The following is a 19029-nucleotide window of genomic DNA, read 5'->3' on the forward strand; positions in this document are numbered from 1 at the left end:
AACAATATAGACTTTCAGGAAGAAATGATTGACAAGAGTAATTTGTGTGCACATAAAATACTACTTTTCTCAGCTTCTTTTAAAGTATATAAACTGTTTAGAACAAAAATATATTGTTTTTTTTCTTCTGGGGCCTGAACCCAGAGTCTTGTGCATGCCAGGCCAAGTACTCTACTGCTGTGCCACACCCCTTGGGCAAAAATATAAAGTATTGTAGGGTTTGTAATAGGGGGAATTAAATAATAAAAACAACATAAAGGGGGATAAATTGAATTATACTGTAATATAACTTCTTTTTATGTAAAATAGTATATTATTAAGGTTCACTGTGATAAATTAAAAATGCATATTACAAAGTAATCACTAAAAAGTATACAAAAGGTATAGTTAAAAAAAAACAGGGGCTGGAGATATAGCTTAGTTGGTAGAGTGCTTGCCTAGCATGCTCATGGCCCTGGGATGCACATGGCCCTGGGTTCAATCCCCAGCACCACCAAAAAAAAAAAAAAAAAAAAAAAAACAATATGGGACTGGGGTTGTAGCTCAGTGGTAGAGCACATGAGGCACTGGGTTCAATCATCAGTACCACATAAATAAATAAAATAAATGTATGGTGTCCATCTAGAACTAAAAACCAAAAAAAAATATTAAAAATACAGCAAGCGTTGGGGGAAAATGAATACTAAAAATCACTTGATTTATCCCAAAGATGGTATAAAAGGTGAAGCAAAGTGAAAAAAAAAAAGATATGGGAAAAGAGAAAAGAGGTAAAAGAAAAAGCAAAATTGTAGACTTGGAGCCAATAATTTCAATGACTACATTAAAGTGAATGGACTAGACAAAACGATCTAAAAAGCAGAAATTGTTATGTTAATTAAATTAAAAAATAAAATATGATTACACAAATGGTATGCCTTTACGCCATGTACAGAGAAACAACATGTATCCCATTTGTTTACAATAAAATAAAAAATAATAAAAATAAATAAATAAATAAATAAAAGAGGAGGGAATACTGCCTCACTCATTTCCTGACACTTGACTAACTCTGATGCCAATACCAAAAAGGATATTTCTTTTTTTTATTAAGATATTTTTTATTTTTACAGATACATTTTGATTCATTGTACACAAATGGGGTACAACTTTTCATTTCTATGGTTGTACACAATGTATATTCACGCCATTCATGTATTCATTCATATATATATATGAATGAATATATATATATATATAGGGTAATACTGTCTGTTTCATTCTACTGTTTTTCCATCCCCACCCCCTCTCACCCCTTTTTCCTCTACACCATCCCAAACTCCTTTATTCTTCTCTTTCCCCCTGCTACCCCCCATTGTTACATATTGTCATGCACTTATCAGAGAAAACATTTGGCCTTTGGTTTTTTGGGGGGTTGGCTTATCTCTCTTAGCATGATATTTCTCCAACTTCAACCATTTACCAGCAAATGCTATAATTTTATTGTTCTTTATGGCTGAGTAATATTCCATTGTGTATATGTACCACAGTTTCTTTATCCATTCATCAATTGAAGGGCATGTAGGCTGGTTCCACAATCTAGCTATTGTGAATTGAGCTGCTGTGAACATTGATACGGCTGCATCACTGTAGTATGCTGATTTTAAGTCCTTTGGGTATAAACCAAGGAGTGGAATAGCTGAGTCAAATGGTGGGTCCATTCCAAGCTTTCTGAGGAATCTCCATACTGCTTTCCAGAGTGGCTGTACCAATTTTTCAACTCCACTAGCAATGTATGAGTGTATCTTTTTCCCCACATCCACGCCAACACTTATTATTGCTTGTGTTCTTGACAATAGCCATTCTAATTGGAGTTAGATGAAATCTTAGGGTGGTTTTAATTTGCATTTCTCTAATTACCAGGGATGCTGGGCACTTTTTCATATATTTGTTGATCACTTGTATATCTTCTGTGAAGTGTCTGCCCATTTCCTTAGCCCATTTATTGATTGGGTTCTTTGAATTTTGGGTGTAAAGTTTTTTAAGTTCTTTATAAACTTTGGAGATGAGTGCTCTGTCTGAAGTGTATGTGGAAAAAATTTTCTCCCACTTTGTAGACTCTCTTTTCACATTGCTGATTGTTTCCTGTGCTGAGAAAAAACGTTTTAGTTTGAATCTATACCATTTATTGATACTTGCTTTTATTTCTTGCGCTATGGGGTGGGGGTCTGGTTAAAGAAGTCTGTTCCTAAGCCAACATGATGGAGATTCAGTCCTACTTTTTCTTCTATTTGGTGAAGGGTCTCAGGTCTAATTCCTAGATCCTTGATCCATTTTGAGTTGAGTTTTGTACAAGGTGAGAGATAGGGGTTTCATTTCATTTTACTGCATATGGATTTCCAGTTTTCCCAGCACCATTTGTTGAAGAGGCTATCTTTTCTCCATTATAAGTTTTTGGCACCCTTGTCTAGTATGAGTTTACTGTACTTATGTGGGTATGTCTCCGTGTCTTCTATCCTGTACCATTGGTCTCCCTGTCTATTTTGGTGCCAGTACCATGCTGTTTTTGTTACTATTGCCCTCTAGTAGAGTTTAAGGTCTGGTATAGTGAAACCTCCTGCATCACTCTTCCTGCCCAGGATTGCTTTGGCTATTCTGGGTCTTTTGTTCTTCCAGATGAATTTCATGATTGCTTTTTCTGTTTCTATGAGAAATGTCATAGGGATTTTAATTGGAATTGCATTAAATCTGTATAGCACCTTTGGAAGTATGGTCATTTTGATAATATTAACTCTGCTTATCCAAAAACATGGGAGATCTTTCCATCTTCTAAGGTCTTCCTCAATTTCTTTCTTCAATGTTTTGTAGTTTTCATTGTAGAGATCTTTTACCTCTTTGGTTAGATTGATTCCCAAGTGTTTTATTTATTTTTTTTTTGAGGCTATTGCAAATGGGAGTTGTTTTCCTCATTTCCCTTTCAGATGTTTTATCGCTTATGTATAAAAATGCTTTAGATTGGTGCGTATTGATTTTTTTTTTTTTGCGGTGCTGGGGATCGAACCCAGGGCTTTGTGCTTGCAAGGCAAGCACTCTTCCGACTGAGCTATCTCCCCAGCCCGCGTGTTTATTTTATAACCTGCTATTTTGCTGAATTCATTGATGAGGTCTAGAAGTTTTCTGGAGGAGTTTTTTGCATCCTCTAAATATAGAATCATGTCATCAGCAAATAGTGACAGCTTAAGTTCCTCTTTTCCTATTCATATTCCTTTAATTTCTTTAGTCTGTCTAATTGCTCTGGCTAGTATTTCAAGGACAATGTTGAATAGAAGTGGTAAAAGAGGACATCCCTGTCTTGTTCCCGTTTTTTAAAGGGAATGCTTTCAGTTTTTCTCCATTAAGAATGATGTTGGGGGCTGGGGAGATAGCTCAGCTGGTAGAGTGCTTGCCTTGCAAGCACAAGGTCCTGAGTTTGATTCCCAGTACCGCAAAAAAAAAAAAAAAAAAAAAAAAAAAAAAAAAAAAATGTTGGCCGTGGGCTTAGCATAGCCTTTACAATGTTCAGGTATGTTCCTACTATCCCTATTTTTTCTAGTGTTTTGAGCATGAAGGGGTGTTGTATTCTGTTGAACGCTTTTTCTGTGTCAATTGAAATAACCACGTGATTCTTATCCTTAAGTCTATTGACATAATGGATTACGTTTATTGATTTACAGATGGTAAACCATCCTTGCATTCCAGGGATGAACCCCACTTGATCATGATGCACAATTTTCTTAATATGTTTTTGGATACGGTTTGCCAGTATTTTGTTAAAGCTCTTTGCATCTATATTCATCAAGGATATTGGTCTAAAATTTTCTTTCCTTGATGTGTCTTTTCCTGGTTTGGGTATGAGGGTGATATTAGCTTCATAGAATGAGTTTTCTATTTCCTGGAATACTTTGAGAAGTATTGGAATGAGTTCTTCTTTAAAGGTCTTGTAGAACTCGGCTGAGAATCTGTCTGGTCCTGGGCTTTTCTTGGATGGTAGGCTTTTGATGGCTTCTTGTATTTCATTGCTTGATATTGATCTGTTTAAATTGTGTATGTCCTCCTGGTTCAGTCTGGGAGGAGCATATGTCTCTAGAAATTTGTCAATGTCTTCGGTACTTTCTATTTTGTTGGAATACAGATTTTCAAAGTAGCTTCTCATCTTATGTATCTCAGTGGTGTCTGTTGTGATTTTCCTTTTTCATCATGAATTTTAGTAATTTGAGTCTTCTCTCTCCTCTTTGTTAGTGTGGCTAAGGGTTTGTCTATTTTGTTTACTTTTTCAAAGAACCAACTTTTTGTTCTGTCAATTTTTTGAATAGTTTCTTTTGTTTCAATTTCATTGATTTCAGCTCTGATTTTAATTATTTCCTGTCTTCTACTACTTTTGCTGTTATTCTGTTCTTCCTTTTCTAGGGCTTTGAGCTGTAATGTTAGGTCATTTAGTTGTTGACCTCTTATTTTTTTCTTGAATGCACTCCATGCAATGAATTTTCCTCCTAGTACCCCTTTCATAATGTCCCGGAGATTTTGATATGTTGTATCATCATTATCATTGACCTCTAAGAATTTTTTAATCTCCTCCCTGATGTTTTCTGTTATCCATGTTTCATTCAGTAGCACTCCATTTTGCTCTGAGACTCCATGTTATGTAGGAAATGCTTCTCCCATAGGAACATCCCTCACTTCTGTACCCATCAACAGTTGCTTAGCATGACATGTTTTGGCAATACAAAATGACAAAATGACAATTCTTATATAATGAAAAAATATTCTTTTTGATTCCTATTTTTCTTAAATAATGTACCATGTTAATGGTGATGTCAACAGTGATTGTTTAGACGTTAGTAACCATTCTTTAATTTGTACCTAAGTAAGGTCATTCTGACTCACTTCCCCCTTCTGCTAATGATTTTAGATGTTAGTTTGTAGTATTGAATCATAGCAACAGACATTTATGATTGATGTACCGATTTATGGTATAAAAACCCCTGCAACCCTATGGTAGATGCTGTTCTCCTAATAGCCATTTTGGGCATTGTGTGAGACAGTCAGCCGGCTGGCTAATAAAAAGTCTCAAATTTGGACTTTTTAGTGGTGATTGGTCTGTTCTTAAATTGCACCCCATTAACCGTGTTGAGTACAAAAAAAAAGAATTCTGTCAGTATCAAGTGTTAGAGAGGACCCATATCAACAGATGCTTACATGCTGCTGGTGACATTGGGAATCAGTGAAAAATTGGTACTTGTATGAACTACGCACACCAGTTCCCCTCCTCAATATATTCCTCTGAGAAACTACTGTATATGGGCCCCAGGACACAGACTTAAAAAATATTCATACAAGCTAACAAAAAACAAAAACAAAATGGAATGATTCAAATGTCTATTGATAAGGAAATAAATCAGATGGGATATTACATGGTGGTAAAAACGAGTGGACTACAGCTACACAGCAAAATGAATGAACCCTAGAAGCAAGGACTGGGGTAGTTCAGTGGTAGAGCACTTGCCTAACATGTATAAGGCCCGGGGTTTGATCCCCAGTGTGTCAAAAAAAGAGGGGGCAGTATAAAAGTCAAGTCCTAGAAGTCTGCATAGAGTATGATACCATTGTTATGATTTTGTTGTGGTGTCTAGGATAAAACCCAGGCCCTCACACATGCTAGGCAAATGCTCTACCACTGAGTTACCTCCCCAGCCCTATGATACCATTTTTATAACCTTCAAAGAGAAGCAAGCCAGGTGTGGTGCTGCATGCCTACAATCCCAGCTACTCAGGATGCTGAGGTAGGATGATTCCAAGTTCTAGGACAGCCTGGGCAACTCAAAATAATAATAAAAGTACTGAGGGCATAGCTCAATGATAGACCTCCACTGAGTCCAACCCCCATATCTCTCTCTCACACACACAAGGCAAGAGAAACATACAAATCTGAATTGTAGGTACCTCTGGAGAGAAGGAGAATGAGCCATTCATACTAGGTTGTCTTGGTTAAGAAGTTGGTTCACAGATGGTGGTTATGTAATTATGCTTTTAACTTAGGTAGCTGTAATATTTTGTATGTTGTCACATGTTACAGTAAACACATAATAAAGAGAATAACCACTTTTAAGTTTAAGAAGATGGAAATACTTTGACAGAGTGTCAGTTAGAAGGGCATGTTAAAATGTCTGACATGGCCTATTTCAATATTTGTGCTGCCTCAGCCCCACCTACCAAGGCAAAAGGGCTCAAGGGTGGGGGGTCCAAGGGGTGGGCAAGAGTGACAAGAGCTCTGCTTCCACCACTTTTCTCCTTGCATGCCCTTCTCTCCATGTGCACTCTCCCCACCCCACATCAGCACTGCACTCTAGGACCCACTCCTAGAGTTACCTCCCTCCCTTCCTCCTTCCCTGAGTGAGGTGAATGCAGCCTCCTCCTCCCATAGTAGACTAGGAACAAAGGATCAGGCAGAGACTCTGCCTTCGCACAAGCAGGAGCCTTGGAGATGCAGCCAGCAGAGGCAGCTGAGCCTGTTGTTAGCAGAGGCTCAAATGCAACACCATGTAATCCCACAGATTAAGAAGACAACATCTATCGAGTGCCTATTAGATGCCAAAACCTGTGGACACATCTTCAATCATTGATAGTGGACAAATATTTATGATGTACTGTTGTGTCCTGGGCACTTTTCTGGGTGGTGAAGACACAGGGAAGTCCCTATCCTCGTGGAAGTCAAATGCAAAGGAGGATAGAGATAATGGGCCCCATGGGCCAGAAGGAATTACAAAGTGAATGCCAGGCAGAAAGACACAGGAGTAACCCGGAGAAGACCATTCCAGGAGGGCTGCATAAACTGTGTCCTTAGGCTGAGCAGGGGGAGCTGGCCTCAGAAACAGGATGTGCATGGCCGTGAGAGGAAATCTGCTGGAACATGGGCAAGAAAGGGCCTCAGACAGATTGACCCATCACAGTGACTCTCCTTTCTGGCTTCCTTCACATCTTCAGTATGGCCTTGACATGAAAACCTTAGCCCAGCAAGCAGGGGAAGAAAAGTCCCCTGAGGTTGCCCTTGTATGAGTCCAGTATGTCCCTCTTAGGTGGCCCTCCACACTGCTCAGTAGCAACCCTACATATAGACCCTCTTTCCTTCTCATGATTAAAGAAAAAAATTATTCAGTGACATTTATTAAAGAATGGTAAGAAAGACTTTATTTGGGACCATCTGGATAGGTACAAGAACCACAGAAATGAGATTCTGCAGTGGAGGACAGAGACTGGGCTCAATTCTGAATGCGCTGTGAATAAGTGGTAATTTATAGACAAGAAACAGGGTGAAGGTTAGTGGGTGGAAATTACTAAGAGCAAATGGGGTAGGGAGGGATTCCAGCTAAAGGCAGGCCAGGATGATCAGACATCATTTCAGGCATGGGAGAGGCTGAGGATCCTTATCAGATATTGAGGGTGAGCAGTTATGGTGTAAAGAAGGGGGTTCTTGCTGAACTGACTTAGCAGAGTTCTTGCTAAAACTGGAATTTACAAGGAAGTGAACAGACAGGCCTAAGAGAAGGTTCAGGGGCCTAAATAAAGTTTGCCCAAGAGGGTTGGGGTTGTGATTCAGTGGTAGAGCGCTTGCCTAGCATGCGTGAAGCCCTGGGTTTAATCCTCAGCACCACATAAAAATAAAATAAAGATATTGTGCCCACCTATAACTAAGACAAAATATTTTTTTAAAAAAGTTTGGACAAACAAAGGATCTGTGCTGAGAGAGTGAGGCAGAGTGGGTAAGGGTTTTTCTTGTCCAGGTCATGCTGTTGGGAGGGGACAGTCAGGAACCTGGAATTATCCTACTGGGAGCTGATGGTCGGCATACACAGAGGCTGGTGGGTCCACTGCCCCATCTGGGGCAGGTTGTTGGGGAGCTGAGTTCCACAGCCTAGACTGGTTAGAGCTGCCCCAGGCCAGAGAGTCCTGGGGATGGGTGTGAGGCTGCTGACTACAGGGACAGGTAAACAAAGTCATTACTGAGTAATGCGTTCATTAGGAGGTCAGGCAAGGACACTACTGGGTAATGAGTTGTCCCCCTGCTGAGCCACTTGCCCCAGGGCAGTCCATAGAGCACCTAAGTAGACAGTGCCACTGGGAGGCCAGGGCATGGTAGGAAGACTCAGTGGGTGTTCAGGACCGAGGTGCATCCTAAATTTACCTCTGTAGGAATCCTGCCCCCCATCCTGCAATAAGTCATGATGTGGGGCATGTCACTTTTCTCTGACCTCTTCTTTGAACTATAGGCCACCTGCAGCTAGAAGTCTAGGAGGCATGGTTTCCCAGAATTGACCAACTTGGCTGCTGTTGTGGCCAAGTACGCTCTCCCAGGTTCTCACCTCTGCTGCCCTCACCACCTCCCTGCCAGCATAGGCTCCTGGGCTTTGACTTCTCTTGGGAAACAGAGACTAGGCAACAGGGGCCACCAGAGGTCTTTGTGAGGCCTCTGAACCCAGAATCCTTACGGTGGCCAGGTCCCTCAGGACAGATTATACATTGACTGAACCTTGCTCCCCAGTGGGGTTCCCTACTGGGTTTCCCCACCACCTTCTGGAGGCAGTTCCAAGACCCTGTAGACTACAAAGTCCCCCTCCAGTTTACCCTTCAGGCCTTCACCTGGCCTACAGCCTCACCATACAGACCCTCAGAGCCAGTTCAGGACCTAGTGCTCAGCCAGGTTCACCTCCCCCGACTTTTTTAAAAAGTATTTTTTAAGTTTTAGTTGGACACAATACCTTTATTTTATTTATTTGTATGTGGTGCTGAGGATAGAACCTGGTGCCTCACACATGGAAGGCAAGTACTCCTCCACTGAGCTACAACCCCAGCCCACTTCTCCCTACTTTTTTGATTTCCTTTTTTGATTTCCAACCATGTTGGCCTAAACTTGTCAGTCAGACACCTAAAAAAGACAAGGAAGAGACTCTTCTTCATGGTATCTGTAGGGATATGGGTATCTGGAAGTTTGTGATCATCTCCCCATCTCTGGCCAGCCTGGTTCCTACAGCTGCCCTCCCCTGGGAGACCACCAGAACCCTCTCCAACAAGAAAAGTTGGTTTGGTTCTGCCTGACTCCCAGCTGCCCTCAGGCTCTGGGAAATAAATCCTTCTGTTTTGGTAGCTGCCAGAGTTTAACAGAACCAAGCGCAATAGTGAGGACAGTTAAGTTACACGGAGAGATTGCCCCAACAAGACCCATGCCAGAAGCCCTGGGGCTTTTTTCCTCCCCATTGCCCCTGCATTGTTAATGAGTTAATGAATGTCAAGGTCCCTAATCACCCACTTAGCTTGTGAGGGATGACCTACCTTAATGCACAGAGCCGGAACCTAGGCCAGTTGGAGACAACCCCAGAGCAGGCCTCATCACCTCCACAATGCCTTGCAATGGACCCACAGTCAGTCCTTACATGCAGGGAGCTACCAGTGCATGCCCAGGTGTGAAGCAGGCCCAGGAAAAAACATAAGCAGGTCTTTCTCCCTCCTCACCCTAGAGCCCATCCAGCTTTGCCTTTGCTTCCTGCCCCATTCTTTGTGAAGGACTACACCTCCACTCTGACTAGCCTGCCTGGACAAGAATTGTGTGCTCTCTTGATCACATTTTCTCACCTCCAGACTTGAGCATATAGCCTAGCACCGCCATCATCAATGAAGCTTGGGCCAGGGTCCTCACCACTTACTTCTTGATTCTTATTGCACTTGCGCTCAGGGGCTTAGGACTAGTCTCTTCACCCCTCACCATCTCTTCAGCCCTCCTCAGGATCTGTTGAGGTGCACAGAACCTCCCTCACACTCTATGCTTGCTCCTTCTTGCACAACCCATGGCTTTGGGATCATCTGCCACAAGCATCAGGCTCCACATCAGCACCTTCAACAATCACAACCTAGATTCAGTGAACAGGCTTGACTTGTATCTCACTGTGTTCATAAACCTCCATAGTCATAGACAACAAAACCAAATTAGCCACTTCTCTCTGCCCAAGTCCCTCCAACTTCTTACATATATCTGCTAGTTGGCAAACCTGGGGCCTATCCTGCACGCTCTCCCATCCTCCTGGTCTCTCTGCCAACCCCTCCTAGGGATAGAAGATAGAGTTGAACAGACTGTCCAGGACAAGTAGGAGAGGCTGGCCTGGGCTCTCCACTCAGTCCTTTATTATAAAATAGGGAAAGGATCACAATTCCGTTCCTTCATTTCATGGGTACAAACTTGGTTCAGAGAAAAGACAGTCAGTCCCTGTGTTACACAGCCTGTCTCTAGCATACCTGGGGAAGGAATCCAGGGCTATTTTGTCAGTAACATTTTAATTACTGGGGTTGGGGTGGGTGTATGGTTAATGAGGCTCTAGGGATCAGCAGAGCCAGAAGCTGGAGTGGGGGTAGGGTTGTGACTCAGCAGAAATGGCAGGAGTCTGAGGGGTTGACAGAGTGCCAAATTCTTACCTCTCCTCTGCACCTTCCTGAGATACAGGCTGCAGTGAATGAATGAGTGAATGCATGAGCTAAAGGGGACCCAGGTGACCCTACCCAAGCACAGGGTCAACAACCATCCCCTCCACCTTCCCCCTGTATGTACACTTAGGCAGAGAAGCAGAGAGGCCAGAGAGTATACTCTGGGGAAACAGGTTCCAGTAGTTGCCTCACTGTGGTCCCTCCCAGCCCAGCTTGGATTCATACCAAGTGTGCCCTCCTCACAATTTCCTAGGGGAAGCTTCAGGGCCCAGAGCACCGAGTCCTAACTAGCCCCTGGGGGTGAGGTGAGAACATGCCAAGTGGGGATACACCGCCCTCTAGAGGGGCCCACAGCCCATTGCAACATGCCCAGGCTGCAGGGCACTTGCAAAAACTACAGGGTAGGAAAGAATAGGTGAAAGGGGTGCAGAGGCAAGAAGACAGCAAGGGTAACCAGGAGATCTCAGATAACAGACTGAAGAATTGGACAGACTGCCCAGGACAGGTAGGAAAGGCTGGACTGGCTCTTCCCCTCAGTCCTTTATTGTAAAATAGGGAGAGGATCACAACTTCATTCATTCATCCTTTTGCTTCTTCATCCAACATTCAGCATGTTTAGCAACATGAGGACCTGTTCCTGGGTCAGACTCTGCCCAGGAGAAGATAATCCATCCCTGGGCTCCAGGACTCCACTATAGGAAGACAGAAAGTCATTTAAAATTGGCTATGAGCTGTGTGCCATGGTGTGCACCTGTAGTCTCATCTACTCTGGAGGCTAAGGCACAAGGATCACTTGAATCCAGGAGTTAAAGACCAGCCTGAGCAACATAGAATACACATAGCTTAAAAACAAACAAACACCAGCTGTAAAGTATGCTGCCCAGTGTGGGGTGGGGTGTTGAGTTACCTGACATGGAATAGGTTACCCTGCTTCCAGGCTCAAGAGGGATAAGTGGGAACTGCTAGGCAAATGGGGGTCAGGGGCCTGTGCACCAGCCCAAAAGGGCAAAAAAGGTTGACTTTGAAGAGGTTAAAAGGGATATGACTAGGGACTGGGGTTGTGGCTCAGTGGAAGAGCAATTGCCTAGCATGTGAGGCACTGGGTTTGGTCCTCAGCACCACACATAAAATAAAGGTCTATCGACAACTAAAAACAAAACATTTTTTAAAAAAAGAATATGACTGGAATACAATGTGTGATTGGCAGGGACTTCGGCAGCCTTTGAGAGCACTGAGGCATGTCTGGGAGCATGGAAGAACATGAAGAAGTTGAAAGGAGGGGTAGAAGAATGGCTGGAGAGGCCCATAACAAGGGTTATGTGTGGGCACAGAATTCAGAGATAAGTGTGGCCTGGACTGTGACATGGAAGGAAGTAAGCCTGAACCAGTGAGGAAGGCATGGGATCCATGATCAAGCCCAATTTTCCCCCAACTGTGATGACGGCAGTAACTTCCAATAGAGGTTGTAAGCTTGATTTCTGTCTCTGGTCTGGGGATGTCTGGGCTTCTGCAGTGTTGCTCCACCTCTTTTCACCTCTACCTAGAAGGCAGTCCAAGCCTCATGTGGAAACCCACGTCAGCATGTTCCCTGCGGGCAAGTCCAGCACAATCGTGCCTACTGGCATCAACTCCCACTTGCCAGGGCTTCCTTGGAACCCCAGCCACCCTGGGCCCAGTCCTGTTCGGGTTCCCTGGGCCCCAGGCTGTATCCCTAGAGTTCTGTGTTCCCACAGCTGTCTCAGGGGCCCTCTCCACCTCGTGTCGCTGGGGCCCTGCGGTTGCTAGGCTGCATGCTAGTCCTCGCAGCTAGGTCTGGTGCTGGCTGTAGTGGTGGAGGTGGCTGTGCAGATGGCTGCAGAGCCTCGACGCTCTTGGGCTCAGGTGCGCAGTGCGTATGGTGCCAGCGAAGCGCTGAGACAAGGCGCTGGCCGCCGTCGAGACCCAGGGTCCCAGCCCAATGGGCCAGTCTCCGAAGTTGTTCGCGTCCCAGGCCGCCTGGCTCGTTTGAGGGGTCAGCTCCGAGCCCAAGCTGCGGCCCGGGCCGAGGCACCGCGACTGCTCCGGCTGGTGGAACGCGCTGGAGCCGGGGCTGGGGGGACTGGAGCCGGAGTGGGGGAGACCAGCGAGAGAATCGAAGCGCGCAGCGGCAGCTCGGTGTGTTCCGTGTGCGGGGAGCCACGCGGCGGGGCCACCTACCCAGCCGGCGTCCTTGAAGTGAGCGAGCGGAGGCTGCAGGAGGGCCTGGCTGCAGTGCGTGCCGAGCTGGGCGCGGGGCTGGAGGAGCTGCGCGCTGAGCTTCGCGCGGAGCTGGACGCCCTCCGAGCGCTGCTGCCGCCGCCACAGTCACCGCCACCCGCCCGCCGTGAACACCGTGCTGTCCTGCGGGCAGGACCCCGAGTCCCAGCTCTGCTGCGGGCGCTAGGCACTGTGAACGCCTTGGTCGCTGCTTCCAGGCCAACCAACGACTTCCCAGATGGCCCTGCGGAAGACGGCGCGAACCGAATCCCTGCCCGAAAGAATCACAAGAAAACTCCCCTGTCGCCAGCGGCCCCTCAAGGTGGCGGAGATTGAGGGCGTCCGCACTGAGGGCGGCCCAGGGCGAAGTGCAGGAGTTGTCGCCGCTAACCAAAGGGGGTCAGTGTAGGGATCTGATCTCTTCATGGAGCGTGTTTCTGAGCCAGAAGAGTCCGTAAGCAACCAATAACCGCCAACTAGTGAGGTGATTTCGAGGGGGCTGGCGGAGGGTGGGAACTGCCCAGGATCAGAGTCTGCAGAGTACAGAGTATGAATGGTTCCAAGTTGCAGATAATCACTGCTGGGGACAGTCTGGACTGGAAAGGGCAGGTAGAACCCCTTTGGACCTTAGAGTAGGAGAAGGGGGCTGGGGGTGTAGTTCAGTGTTTGTGTAATATGCGCAAGCCCTGGGCTCCATCCCCAGCAATAAGAAGAAAAATAAGGGGCAGCGGAAGGCAGGGGAAGAATCTGGGCTGGGGTATGTCAGCCTCCAAGAGGGCAGCAGGAGAGCCCTGGGTTCTGTAACCTAACTTCCCTACCTTCATGGGAGGAGACTGCATACTCTTTTTCTTTAAAGGTCCTAGGGAGGAGGCAGAGTTTCCATGCACTGGAATCGTGTCACACTAAGCAACAAACTCCAGGGACACTTACTGAGACATTGTGACCTGGACAGTGTCACTGAGGAAAATGCCCTATTTATCATCTATCATTTCTCTATCTATCTATCTATTTATCGTCTATTTCCTCCACATTCCCACAAGTCAATTGGACAGCATCCTGACTCTGACTAGCCTCACTCCATTAACAACCAGGTCTACTCTTAGTGGATGATATTATCTGCACAGTCTCGTGCAGTCAGTATCCCTTCGACTCAGCTTTGCTTTGGACAGAGACACCAAGGACACTTACCCCTCACTTAACCTAACCTTATTTGCCTGGACACTATAGACTCTCTAGAAAGTGTTACCCTACAATCAAGACTCTACTGCCTAACTTTAGAGAGCACCACCTGCATGAGGCTTCATCATGGCCAGACAACTCTTCACTAGTGTCTATGTCACCAGGATCCACCAATTCAGCCCAGCTTGCAGCAGAGCCTAGAAGCAGCAATTTCCTAACTACTGGTCTTGGGAAACCTCAGCTGGGATTATCCTACAACTGGGCACAGTGTCCCCAGCTTGAATTTTAAATAAAATGTTTAATCTTGGGCTAAAGGTGGCATTTCTAAGATGCGCTAACTTCAGATAGAAAGTGGAGACTAGGAGTGGAGACCTCTTCTCTCTCTCAGAGGGATCTGCGGATCAGTCTTGGGGTTTTGCAAGAGGATCCTGAGACTGGCTATGGTGGGGTAGGGGAAGGTGGTCCTCTGAGGTCTCAGTGGGGTTAGGGCAGGAGTACCTATGAAGGGAGGCAGCTCATCCTAGGTACCCCAACTCCAGTCACATTAGGCCAAGGTCACTGTGCATTGTTTATTGTGGGAGGGATGTCATCCTTGAATCCTAGGGATTTTGCCAGAGCACCAGGCTGAGCCCCAGACCCAGCAGAGCCCCATGCACACCAGCCAGGATGGGGGAGACTGGTGGAACTGCTGCTCAAATGGAGGCTTCAGGGGAGGCCAAGATTATGCGCCCTCCAAGAGGCTGTAGAGGGCGGAAATTATCCCTGAGTGGTTCAGGGTGCAAGCCCAGCATCCCAGCCTGGGGCACAGCCTGGAACTGGGCTAACTGAGAGTGCAGGGCAAAAGATGGGTCAAGATGGGGTAGGGGCTATGTGAATGTATGATTACGCAAATGGTATGCTGTTACTCCATGTACAAACAGAAACAACATGTATCCCATTTGTTTACAATAAAAATAAATTAAAAAAAAAGATGGGGTAGGGGCAAGGGTGAGCAGGGGAGGGCTGAAGCCTTGGAAAGTAGGCAGCCTTGCCCAGGGTAGGGGCAGTGGTCCCACCTGCAAGTGTCCAATAGGTACAGTGTTCTTGAAGACCGTCCAGAGCACAGTAGGCTCACAGCCAGGTGTGGTCAGCGACCCAGAGTATGGATAGTAATGCAAAAGCACCAAGGGGCCTGGTAGCAGTGAGGCCAACGGGAAGGTGGATGTCATATTCACTGAGACACCTGGGCAGGAGAGGGGAGGTTAGATTGGAATCTGCCTCCCTGTGCCCTAAACTCTCCACCCCCAGCAATTCCCAGCCCAGATGGGACCCAGCAGCTCCTCACCAGGTGAAGACACGTCATTCAAGCCCAACACAATAGCAGAGAAGTTGGCATTGTCCTGGTTCTGCTCCTGGGGAGGGGGATCCCAGTGTGAGGGACCCTGAGTGGAAGGTATCCAAAGGTGGGAATTCTGGAAATAGTGAGGAGACTCTACTGGGAAGTTCCCAGTAGTAGTGAGTATCTGGGGAATCTGCTAGGGGGAGAATCACCTCCCACTGAACCAGCAGATCCACAACCTTCCACTGGCCCTGTCCTCTCACAGAATCCTTAAAATCCTACTAACTTTATAGATCTCTGAACCACTCCAAAGACCCACACTGCCCCCTCCACACCCCATTCAAACCCCACTTTCTGGGAAAGTATATGGAGTCTCATAGTTCCTCCCTCACCGCCAACAGCACTGCCAGCACTGCAAGACCATCAGGGAGATGTGCCTCCCCCAGGCTCTGGTATTTTGTGTTTATGTGGACCACATGCATCTGGGGAAGTAGAGACCAGAGGATATACCCAGCTGCCCTCTCCTCCCATGCTCCTCTGACTTCGGTGGGGCACTCCTGCCATCCTACCCCATGCCAGAGCCCACCTCCATGGAGTAGTGCTTTCCATCCAGGCTGTGCTCCGAGCCTGTGTGCCCTGGGGCCCCCCAGTGAAAGTGCAGCTGCTGAGCTCGGTAGGCAGGTGATGGCAACCCGGCCCCCCACATCTCCAGGTGGTTCTGTGGACTAGTATCCATGTGGAGTAGCACTGAGGGTAAGGGAGCACATGACACTCTCTTCCCTGATAACACACCACCTGCAGTGGGAATCCCTCACAAGCTCAACAGAGGAAAGGGCAATCCTCCTAAGGTGGGCACATTGACCCCAGCTACGTGTAGTTGTGACTCCTCTCCAGGTAGAAGATCCTGCAGGTGGGAAGTGACTTCTGGATGTCCTCAGGGGCTGTGGCTGGCTGCTATTTTTTGGGAGGGTCCTGTTAACTATGGAGGTTGTCTTGGTCACTGTATATGTGGTTTCCTCTGCTTTATTTATGGAGATTCTTATTTTTATATAGGGGTTCCCATTCTTGTATGGAGCTTTTTAGCCCACTTGTCTGGGTCGATGACTTATATTTGTGGAGGTTCCTAATCTCTTTGGGAGGTTCTGTATGGTGGCTTAGCTCCTGTGTGTGTGTGAGTCTGATCTTTGTGTACTTACTGGGAGTTCCCTTCTGCTCTGTAGGGTTCTTGACCTCTTTGTGGGAGCCCTGACTCTAGGGTGCTGACCTGTATGACCATCATTCTTTAAAAATCAAAGGGCCTGGAGGTGCCAAGTTGTAGCCTTGAAAGACGAAGGGCTGAAGAGAGGAGTCCTGCTGAACCAGGCGAAGGTCGATGTTGATGGGGGACTGGATTGGGCCCCCACAAGCAGGGGCTAGCTCCTTCCAGTGGGTGGGACCTAAGGGAACAAGGTCTAGGGTCTGTAGGGTATATCAAGGAGGTAGCCTGGGGTACACAGAGGAAGGTAGAACCCACAAACCCAGAGAGAGAATAGTTCAACTTCAGGAAACTCCTTCCTGCTCCCTTCAGGCACATCCTTTCCCTGCATCCTGCACCTGACCTAGCCACGTCTGCAGGCAGAATGCAGGGTGAATGGATCTGCCACATGGTTGCACACCCACAATGGGGACCTCCACTACATGCACACAGTTGGGCTGGCCACACTAATAGGCTCACAAACCCTGACTGATATGAGCAGGCCTGGTGATCACAGTAGACCCAGACACATACACAGAGGGACAGTCACATGCATGCTGTCTGGTGTTCAGTCACTTGGACACAGAACATAGGAACCTGCAGAGACCACAGAAGCACAGTGTGCAATCTGCCTCTTGATCACTCTTGTACCATTCTTGGCTCCAGGACACAGACCAATCCCATACAGATCATACGACACTATCCTCACCACACTTTGGGTCCTGGGAGTCGAAACACCAGGTACCTGCAGACAGTGAGCAGGGGATTAAGCTGAGAGACCTCTCCAGACCTCTCCAAATCCCCATCCCAGCTGGGCACAGGAATGGAGAATGGGGCTTAGCGGGGCTGGGGAGATAGCTCAGTCGGTAGAGCGCTTGCCTTGTAAGCAAAGGCCCTGGGTTCCATCCCCAGCACCCCCTCGCCAAAAAAAAAAAAAAAAAAAGAAAAAAAAAAAAAAAAAAAAAAGAGAGAATGGGGCTTAGGTCAGGAAAGGCCCGCGGGAAGCTTGCTCTCCTATCATCCCAAACCCAGTATATCCTCCTCCCAAACCCCCTCACCCCAAACTACTGGCAGGACCAAAGAGGTAGTGTAGACAAGCGGGATTGGGTAGATTGGACACTAGATGGGCAGAGTGCTGGCGCTCACCCTCAGAATCCACCTGCACCATCAGCTGCACGACGAGGAAGGGGAGCGCACAGCTCACGACCTGCGTGGTGGGGAGGCGACTGCCGCTCCAGAAAACGTTTAAGTAGTGGAGAACCTTGGAGCTAGGCTTCAGGTGAGGCCTCTACATATTCATTAGTGGGACAGGCTAGGGGCGTGGCCAAGTACTGTAGGCTAGCGGGGACAGGGAGACTCAGGGTCGGAGGGGGCAGCGCCCAGGCAAGGCCACCCAGGAGGGAGGGCTCCGAACTCACCAGATAGGCACAAGCCTTGATCCCAGGGCTTCATAATATTATCAGCATAATAGCTGATAATAATCGCGCAGGGAGGTTGTGTGCCCTATTATTCCCATTTACAGTAGATGAAATGGGATGCTGGGGACTAGAAGTGACAAATCAAAGCCATCAGGAAGTTGTTCGAAGGATGAGGACACCTTGGATCCCAGCGCCGGTGACTTGGGAAGCAAGGATGGGAGGCCCCCCGCCCCCCAGGATGTTTCTCACTTCACAGCAGGTCTGGGACCTCCAACCCCACTCAAGGCCACAGCTTCCTCCCTAGCTGCGCTCCTTTCCAAGGACTACCCTACCAGAGTATTTCGGGGAAACTCTGGCCCGGCCCTTCGCTCTCATGATTGGCAGCAGCTCCAGAGGCTTGGGATAGAGCCTGAGTTCACTCTCCTGGGAAATGATTGGTTCGTTTGGGCGGGGGGGGGGGGGGGGGGGGCGCAGGAGAGATGCCTGAAAGGAGTTCCATACCGAGAACCCGAGTACCTGCGGGTGTGAGCCCACTGGGCTAGCGTGTTGAGCATACCGAGGTCTGGTGGAGTGACACTTCTGTACCGAGCCTCTTTCCAACCGTCAGGGGGCCAGGCGCTCGCAATGTTAAGGAAGCGGGGGCTGGGAAGCTGGCTATGGTGCTGAGATGACACCGGTACGTAGCCTCCCTACTTCTCCAGCTCTAGTAGATATGTACAGAAATGAGGAATGCACGAATGGAGCTCTCCCCTCTATTAAGAGACTTACCAGTTCCTTCCTGACCCTCCCCCCCACCGTGGGGCACCTGTTGACTGACACCTCCTTGGCCCCTCAGGAGTCTGGATTAGGAAGATAAGCTTGGAGGAACCCAGGGTTCTCACCCAGGGCCCTCTGTTTCTGCATGGTATTGGGAATTTATTCAAAGGGCAGTTGTAGAACTTGGGTTCTACAGTGAGAGTAGGGTTTTAGTACCAGACCCTGTCCCTGGTTCCTACAAATGATACAACTACACAAGCGTTCCAAAGCCCCAACTGTTAAGCTCCACCCCAGCTCTTCTGTGCAGGGATGAAATCCCAGGGTTCCACTCCGAGTTGCCTTCTTGCCAGCTAATCCCCAGCAGGGCACCTAGTCCAAGCCTCATTGGGCCTTGCCCCAATTCCAAG

At 47.3% G+C, this 19029-nt stretch overlaps 2 protein-coding genes across 2 annotated transcripts; one reads left to right on the plus strand and one right to left on the minus strand.

Moving 5' to 3' along the window:
- Nucleotides 1-6413: 6413 nt before the first annotated feature.
- Nucleotides 6414-14350, plus strand: FAM246C (family with sequence similarity 246 member C). The gene has a single exon (XM_079150805.1). The coding sequence runs from the start codon at nucleotides 12331-12333 to the stop codon at nucleotides 13051-13053; it is 723 nt and encodes a 240-aa protein (XP_079006931.1). The 5' UTR covers nucleotides 6414-12330; the 3' UTR covers nucleotides 13054-14350.
- Nucleotides 14351-14362: 12 nt separating this feature from the next.
- On the minus strand, nucleotides 14363-18420 carry LOC306667703 (carbonic anhydrase 15-like; the record flags this gene model as incomplete). The annotated part of the gene is given in 9 exon segments (XM_079150413.1): nucleotides 14363-14762; nucleotides 14817-15118; nucleotides 15221-15287; nucleotides 15607-15696; nucleotides 15801-15961; nucleotides 16479-16500; nucleotides 16502-16679; nucleotides 17158-17193; nucleotides 18368-18420. Coding segments are annotated over 9 exon segments (1083 nt in total). The 3' UTR covers nucleotides 14363-14588.
- Nucleotides 18421-19029: the final 609 nt, after the last annotated feature.

Source organism: Sciurus vulgaris (genome assembly GCF_902686455.1).
Source record: "Sciurus vulgaris genome assembly, chromosome: 8".
Classification (NCBI taxonomy): Eukaryota; Metazoa; Chordata; class Mammalia; order Rodentia; family Sciuridae; genus Sciurus; species Sciurus vulgaris.

Bases quoted from the DNA above. Each gene is read 5' to 3' on its own strand.
- FAM246C (XM_079150805.1), top strand. From the start codon at position 12,331: ATGGCTGCAGAGCCTCGACGCTCTTGGGCTCAGGTGCGCAGTGCGTAT.